This window comes from Monoraphidium neglectum (assembly GCF_000611645.1).
Source record: "Monoraphidium neglectum strain SAG 48.87 unplaced genomic scaffold scaffold00675, whole genome shotgun sequence".
Taxonomy (NCBI): Eukaryota; Viridiplantae; Chlorophyta; class Chlorophyceae; order Sphaeropleales; family Selenastraceae; genus Monoraphidium; species Monoraphidium neglectum.
The window spans coordinates 3,116-11,318 of NW_014012953.1; the positions used below are offsets into that span (position 1 = coordinate 3,116).

The 8,203-nt window shown below is 64.2% G+C and overlaps 2 protein-coding genes across 2 annotated transcripts; both read right to left on the bottom strand.

The window, feature by feature from the left end:
* Positions 1–757: 757 nt before the first annotated feature.
* On the bottom strand, positions 758–4,769 carry MNEG_4751 (hypothetical protein; the record flags this gene model as incomplete). The annotated part of the gene is made up of 11 exons (XM_014046767.1): positions 758–870; positions 1,129–1,230; positions 1,477–1,578; positions 1,914–2,024; positions 2,381–2,482; positions 2,849–2,962; positions 3,300–3,437; positions 3,666–3,852; positions 4,067–4,195; positions 4,475–4,556; positions 4,739–4,769. Coding segments are annotated over 11 exons (1,211 nt in total), but the record flags the coding sequence as incomplete, so codon positions are not given.
* A 1,322-nt stretch (positions 4,770–6,091) lies between these two features.
* Positions 6,092–6,451, bottom strand: MNEG_4752 (hypothetical protein; the record flags this gene model as incomplete). Its single annotated transcript, XM_014046768.1, has 1 exon — positions 6,092–6,451. One exon carries the CDS (start codon positions 6,449–6,451, stop codon positions 6,092–6,094), a length of 360 nt encoding a protein of 119 aa, XP_013902222.1.
* Positions 6,452–8,203: the final 1,752 nt, after the last annotated feature.

The window sequence follows — 8,203 nt, forward strand, 5'->3', positions numbered from 1 at the left end:
GCCCCGGAGGCAGCACCGCCGCAAGCGCTGCGCCAAAGCCCCGCCCCGGCCCGGCCGGCCACGGGTGTTGCTGCCTCGGCGGCCTCTGCTGCGGCATAGGCTGCGGCTGGTTGCGGTCGGTGCCGTAAGCTGCGGGGATATGCTGCGGCCCCTGTGGCACGCCGCAGAACTGCTGCCCCTGGTGGGCGGGGGCCCAATGGTTGAAGGCCCATGCTGAGTGCTGGAACTGCTGCTGGTGCTGGTGCTGCTGCTGCTGCTGCTGCTGCTGCTGCAGCGGCTGCTGCTGCTGCTGCTGGTGGTGGTGGTGGTGGTGGTGGTGGTGGTGGTGGTGGTGGAGCTGCTGCTGCTGCGACCGCTGCTGTTGCCACTGCTGCTGCTGCTGCTGCCACTGCTGCTGCTGCTGCCACTGCTGCTGCTGCCTGTACTTGGCCATTTTCGCCTGCTGGTACTCTTTGAAGCCCGGCCTCTTGGAGCGCTGCCTCTTGTATTGGCACGCGCCCGGGCGGCCGCCTGCTGCGCCCCACGGCCTGAGGTGGACGCGTGCATGTGTGCAGGGTTCGAGGACGGGTTGGGTGAGGTGGGGTTATTGGGTGTCTGTGCTTTACCGCGTCGGGCTCCCATGTAATGTAGTCAAGGATGTGGCGTGCGTGCCCGCGAACCGCCCAGGTAGTGGCCACCCCGCCCCTTGGTCGACCAGGCTGATGCAATGCCCAGCACCACACCCAATAAGGCCAGCCTTGGAACGAACGCGCCTCACCCCCCCGGCCGCCACTCACCCATGGCATTCACGAGGAATCCGTGGCTGTTGGCGGTAGCGCCCTCCACCCCAGACGGCTCCAGCTGCAGCATAGCGCTCGCCGCCGCTGTGGCCTGGGGCGTGGAGGGGGTGACGGCGTCGGCAGCGCGCAGTGCGGTGAGTTTGAGGGCGAGACATATATCAATCACTCCTGGCACCAGCCATGGTCCTGCCGCTCGTCAACAACATCAGGGATCATCAAAAAGGGGCAAGAGCCCATGCAACGCGCGCCGCCCTGCAACTCCGCACAGGCTTGACAGCCCCAGCACCAGAATCTGCCCTTTGTTCTCTGCCAAAACAGCGACACAGGCGCAGCACGTGCGTGCGCCCACCTCAAACGCGCGCCCCTCGTCTGCGGCCGCGGTGACGTCGTCGCTGCGCGCCCCGCCGAGCTCGATGAGCCTTGCGCCAGCGGCGTCACCTGCGACCACCACCTGCGGTGTTTGCAGTGGGACGGGGTGATGCCTCCGGGCTGATCGCGCGCGGGCCCGCGGGTGGTTGACAAGTCATTCAGCGGCTGGCGCCCGCGCCAAGCAAGGCGTGCGCGAACAAGCGTTGGTGGCACAGCGCGGCGGGCTGCCCTTGGGTATATGTAGTCCATTGGTGTTTGACGACAATGCGCACTCACGCAGCACCCATCTCAGATTCTGCAGCAGCCCCGCCCACCGCAAACCACGCACCTCGCAGGTGGGGATGTCGTCGGCGCTGAGCTTCACGCTGGCATCCTGCTCAGCGGAGCTGGTCTCCAGGGGGCTGTGGCGTGCGGGGCTGGCCAGGCGCACCTAGTAGAATGATGAGGTTGTGTGTGTGTGTGTGGGGGGGGGGGCGGGGGGATAGTCGCTTGGGCAGGTGAGCATTCCGCTTGACCTGACCCCCACGGGCTGTGACACAGCAGCTTGTATGGGCGCACTGCGGGGGGGTGCAATATGCTTGCGCCCTCGGCAAGCGTGTCTTCCTGCAATTAGGAAGAGGCCGCCTGCCGGCCTGTGGATGGCTGTGACACCACCATGGGCCCCCGCCCTCAATTCACCCAGCCAGGTCTGCGCCCTCCGCTTGCCCATCCCATGCGTCGTGCCCAGGCAGCTAAGAAAGCGCAATCAAAGCGGGAGCCACACACCTTGTCTGTGAGCAAGCCCTTTATGGGCGAGCTGGGCCTGCTGCGGTCGCCCTGGCTGCCAACAGCAGAGGTCACGTCGGCGTCACGCGCCTCCAACTCGCGCTCCAGGATCTTCAGGGCGTGGGATGGGAAGGGGGCCAATGTGTGGGGGGCCAGGGTGAAGGAAGTGGGTGGGCAGGGAGGGACGTTTGGGAGGTCAACCGGCGGGATGCATGCTGCATCAGGTATATGCAGCAGTGAGGGGCAGGTTGGTGCTGTGGATTGCTTGGCCAGAGGCAGACAAGTGCTGCGCAACTGGGTGGACGCGCACAGATCGACACCACAATTTGTTGCAATCGCTTCCGTCAAGTCCAACCTCCTGCCGCGCACTCGTATGGCTGGCCTTGCACGCCGCCTCGAGTGAGCACTCATGCATCACCCTGTCACAGCAGGATATGCCCCAGTCCCGGCCCCCGCAAACCGCGCACCTGGCAGGTGGGGATGTCGTCGGCGCTGAGCTTCACGCTGGCATCCTGCTCAGCGGAGCTGATCTCCAGGGGGCCCTGGCGGGCGGGGCTGGCCGGGCGCACCTAGTGGAAAGATGAGGTGCGTATGGGGTTTGGGGGTGGGGTGGGGTCGGTGAGGGTGTTAGAGGGGTGGTTTGGCGGGGGGAGAGTCGCTTGGGCGGGTGAGCTTTCCGCTGGACCTGGCCCCCACGGGCTGTCACACAGCAGCTCGTACAGTGTGGGCGCGATGCGTGGGGGGGGGGGGTGCAAAGTGCACTCAAGCGTGTCTGCCTGCAAGCAGGAAAAGGCCGCCTGCCGGCCTCTAGATGGCTGTGACATCACTGCAGGGCCCCACCCTTCTGCCACCCTGCCAGGTCCACGCCCTCCCCTTGCCCATCACATGCGGTGTGCCGGGGCAGCTTGTAAAGGGCAATCAAGCGAGAGCCACACCTGGTCACTCTTGAGCATGCTCTTTGCGGGCGAGCAGGGCCTGCTGCGGTCGCCCTGGCCGCCCACAGCAGAGGTCACCTCGGCGTCACGCGCCTCCAAATTGCGCTCCAGGATCTTCAAGGGCGTGGGATGGGACGCGGATCGATTCAAATGAGGGCAGGCGGGAGGAAGTGGGACGGGCATTTGGGAGGTGAACAGGCGGGATGCGTGCTGAATGGTTGGTATCGCTGCAGTGTGCGGCGGGCTGCTGCTGTGGATGACCTGATTGGCCAGACGCAAGCGGCCTCTGGGGCAAACGCTCAGCAAATTGGGTTGGCGTGTGCGGGATGACGCCACCGGCGTTTGCCCTGCATCTGTCATGGCCAAACCTCTGCCGGCCGCGCAATCTTGAGGCCGGCCCTGCCCGCCGCCTCAACTGAGCACGTCCCAAAACACCCCATCCCGGTCTCACGTCGGAGGTACAGCACGGGCCGGCCTTGGGCAGGATGCAGCACTCGGGGTCAATGGCCCCTGGGTCCCTCCAGGGGGGGTGCGGCATCCCCCTGGGAGAGGCGAAGGAGCCGGCCTCGGCGGAACGATAGGCCAACTCCTGCAGGAGTGCGTGAGGGGCAGCGGCACAGGGCGCTCAAAAAGGGATCGGAAGAGACTGGGTCGACGGACCTCAGGTAATCAGCGGTGTTGATGAGTAGACGTACGGTGCTTGTTGGCGGAGGGCTGCGATCGGACGCGGCCGGATGCAGCTGGCAGGGCCAGCGCAGCCGCGCGCATCGCACGCGTCTTCGTGCCCCGCCCTAATCCGCCTCAGCCCCGCGCGCACCTCGTCAAGTATGTAGCTCCAGGACTGTGTGGCTTGAGGCCCATCACAAAGCTCCACAACGCCGCTGTAGCGGTGGCCAAAGGGCTGGTTGAACGCGGCCAGGCCGACAGCCCTGCAGAAAGACAGCTCGTCTTCGGGGTAGTCCTCCGAGCAGCCGGCGCCGATCCCCCACGCCCTTGCCGCGAACCTGCGCGGAGCATTTTTTGCGAGGGGGATGGAGGAGGCGCTTCGCGGGTCAGGGTGGGCGGCCAATCGCCAGAATTGGCAGGTCGCGAAGAAGCCTCCGCGAAGGCGCCAGGCGCGAGGGGCCAGCGAAGCGACGCTCGAGCTGGGTCCGGCCCTCTGCTTGACGGCGGACAAGCAGCGCGCGGGAGCCCCGCCGGCGGTGTTTTGGGCCTCACCAGGGGTGGTCAACAAACACCCGGGGGATGTCGCGGTCGCTGGAGATGTATAACTTGACGGGCTCCCCCTTGATCACGACCTCCCGGCAGGTGTCCCACCCAGGGTACTTCGTGCTGCGCGAGCCCGCCCTGCAGTTGGTCGTGGTTGGCGCCAGAGATAGATATTGGTGAGGAAGACTGGAGCAGTGAATGGTTTTTGGGACAACTTGCCGACAGAAAGCGGCATGCAGCGGCCTCAGACCTGCACCCCACCTTGCCCCCCCCCCCAACAACGAACCACCAAGAAGGGCGATGCAGCAGGGCTGCACTTGCGCAAGGTAGGGGGGGGGGGCAGCGGCTGGAGAGGAGTGCATCGCATGCTCAGCTATTAGGAGGGCTGCAGGACTGCTGGGGTTGTCACCCACGCACCGGGGGGAGACGCTCTCGGTGTTGGTGTTGGCTTGGTCTAGCAGCTCAAGAGGCGCCTGACCCGCCCGATCGTCCAGGGCCCCTGTTTTGGAGAGAAGCAGCAGATATGTCTGTGAGTGGGTGCGATTGAAAGGCAGGTGTCGCCAATTGGCGTTCAGCGGCATATTTTGCTGCGCATGGGCGGTGTGCTTGCCAGCCCATGGGCGCTTCATGGGGCAGAGCAACGGCGTGATGTAAGATCCGCGCGATCAGCAGTGCACACACCTGTCGTCAGGGGCGCCACCTCAGACTCCATGCCCGTCCCTTTCTCCTCGTCTTCGATTGGCGCGCCGCCACCATCCCATGCATGCGCCGCCATGGGCGTTTGCAACGTCTCGCCGCCCTCATGCGCTGCTTCCGCATGGGCGTGCTGCTCCTCTGCAGGCGCTTGCTGCTGCTCAATTGAGGCATGTGCACTGCTGCGATGTGTGAGCGGGGGCGCATGTCACCGTCAGCACAGGGTTACAGGCCAGCATCAGCCCTAGAGTGCATGCGTGTGCCAATGCAGGGCCGCAGATCGGGTGCCCGCGGCTGAAGCATGCCCGGCGCAGCAGGCGCGCAAGCGCGGTCAACGCACCTGATCGCCACCGCCACCCCTTCTGCGCTGCATGACTGCTTCAATGACTCGTACAAAGCTTCCCAAATGCCAACGGCAGCTCCGGCCAATCCGTATGCCTGCCGAAGCAGATCCGCTGCCGCTTCTTGTCCTTGCACGAGGCTCAGGGCGCCCTGTAGAATAGACCACTTGGATAATAAGTCACATGTGTCACCTTATACACGCGGCATGAGCGGCTGCGCGCGCACAAGCTCGGGCTCGGTCCCCAGCAAAAACCGCAACCATAAGCCACGCTCCCCTCACCTGGGCGACTGCCAAGCCCACGAACATGGCATCCTGTGCCATGTTTCCTGCTGCCATCACTCCTCTCAGGGCGTCATGCTAAGAACACCGTGCTGAGTGCACCCGCAAGACGCTGTTGACTCTCCTTTGAACGATTTGTTTGAGATAAACAAATCGAGCATCTGACAGTTGAGCGAACGCGTAGCGTACTCTCGAGCGAGCAGGAGTGCAAACTCGTGGAATTCGATGGGACCGAGGCTGCTTTCAAGTTGATGGCGTTGCATGAACAAACACAATCACACGTACAGTGTACGTGTGTACTGCAGGCACCTTATCGTCTCTGCGTATCTTCTACATCCTTGATGCTTGGCCTGGGTGAGCTTGCCGACCTCACCCCCATCCCTGTCACCGTCCTGGTAGGCACCACAACCCTTGAACAAATCCTCCCGTTACATTTTGCATACTCTCCCATCAACAAGCAGTGCCCAGAGAGTGTGCGCAATGTGGACGGCTGCACATGCAAGCACGCCAACAGCAGCGACGTGCGGTGGTCACATCCACGTGTGCGCAACCTTCAAGCTGCGCCGGCTGCTGATAATCGAGCGTTTACAAAGCGAGGCAACCAAATCACGTTTGTTGCCAGCATCTAGTGACCTCGATCATTATGTGGCTGCCCATACGGCCCCGCCACAACGCCGGCGCACTCAGCGGCACCGCGCCCGCAGCGGCCCCTGCTGCCCCTAGCGCGACCGTACCGCGTGGCGCGCGCCGCCACTACTGGCAGCAGCTAGCTGCAGTGCAACCGCGGCGAGGGCGAGCACGCCCGCCATGTTGTCGCCCTCAGACGTAAAAGTTTCCAGGAGCAGCCTCGGCACGCACGTGACGGCGAGCGCGCCGAGCAGCGGCCAGGGCGGCAGCAGCGAGCGCAGCTCGAAATTGTGTGGGAGTGCGTCCGCCTGACTCAAGCTCGAGCTTCGGCACATTGAGCACGTCAGCAGCTGCCGGCACTGCCGCCGCCTCCGCCTCTGAGAGCGGGCCCCGCCAGGCGCCGCCGCGCCGCGCCGCACGGCGTCGCCCCGTCTTTCCCTTCTTGCGGCCATTTCGCGCCGCCGACTGGCCGTCGGCTGGCCGGGGCGCCGATGCGACGGCGGCGGCGCAGTTGGAAGCTGTCAGAAGTCTGCCGTCTCCACCAGGACCAGGACCTGCAATTGATCAAACAGTCAGAATCGTGTGACCAGAACGCACAGTGGCGTCCCTAGGGCGCTTACGTTGGCAGAAGCGCTCATTTGCCGGGCTGCCCAGGTGCGTGTACCGCCTCCCCGGCCCCTGCACACCTCAAGTTTGTAGAGCAGAACTCCCATTTGGTTGAGCCAGCTGGGCATAGGCGTTCCGTGCAGGAGGCAGAGCATCCTTGAGACAGGCTGCTCAATGCAGGGCCGCTAGATGAGCGCCTGCAGCCAGGACATCGGCAGCGTCGGACGCCGCCTCCGCCGCGCGCACACCTGGCCGCCCCCCAGGCAGCAACCAATCACGCCAGGTCCCAAGGGAAGGCTGCCTGGCGGCCCAAAATCGTGGGCGCGGGCTGCTGAATTAGGAAAGGCTTCCAGCCTGCGCATGTGTTGTTTCTTATAATAGCCTAGTTTTGCATGTGATGTCGCCTCTGCATGTCCGCAGGGTGCAATGACGGTTCTGCAACCTGCACAGCTGTCGGTGCTGCCCCTGCGCACATCAGGTGCGCACGCACGCACGCACTTGCACGCGCACAAACCCATGTTATCACATTGGCCTGCACCTCACACAGCGGCTGCACGACAGGCTGCAGAGCCCTACCGCCGGTTCCTGCGACTCACATGCAGCCGCCCCGCCCCCCCGTCTGCACAAGGGGCAGGACTCCTGGCTCTGCATCGCCCATACAACCTGGTGTGCTCTTTTACAGCTAGCCGTGGCCGCCCGGTGCCGAAGCGGGCTCCAGCCTGACGAGTTCATGCCAGTGCTGATGCCAGGTGCTCATGCCCGATGCTCGTGTCCAGGGATGGGCACCGCATCTACCCACAGAGGTGGCGATGCGGCCCCAGTGCTACACAAAACAGGCAACTGCAACGCACAGGTGTGCATCGCCTGCATGGGCTCCCAAAAGGGCCCGCCCATGTCTGCCTAGCAGCCGTCCCCAGCCAGGGGACGCCGCTGTGAGCCGCGGCAATCAGCAGTGCATGTAGAAGCAGCGGGCTTGCCGTGCGCTCTGCTTGATAGTTGCGTGCAATGCTTTGAGCATGAACACGGCAGTAAGCCGAATCTTGCAGGGAAGTGATCCCTAGTCAACCCAGTGCGGTCGAACGTCCAAAGCCGTCAAGCGTTGCACAGGCCTGCAGTCCATCAAGGTGTTGTTGTGAGCTTTGCTGGTCAATGTGCGGTCAAACTTAAGGCGGAGTGTGGCAAAGCACGCGCTGACGTCGTCCCTGGCGTTGGTGTGACAACCGACTCGAGTATCTTGCGCCCGCACCACGCGGCAACCCAAGCGGCAGGGGCAGGGTTGGCCGCTGTGTGCGTTCAGCAAACCAGGCGGCTGGCGGGGGCAGTGGGCCGTCAGCTCGCTGAATGACAGCCGAGGGTCTAGCAACGGATGCCCCCGCGCCACATCAGCGTTGGCGGTCGTCCTTCAACAAGACAAACGCAGGCGCAACATTCAACTCATTTTCCTCATAGCAAGCCGCCGCGTCAAAGCTGATGGCGACTAGTGGACGCGTTATCTGAGGGTCGCTGGATCAAAGGAGTGTTGGGACAGGCGGGCACCCGGGTGAGGAAGGGGCTCACACCACCGTGACCGCGTCGCCGTCGGCGGCGTTCTCCTTGGC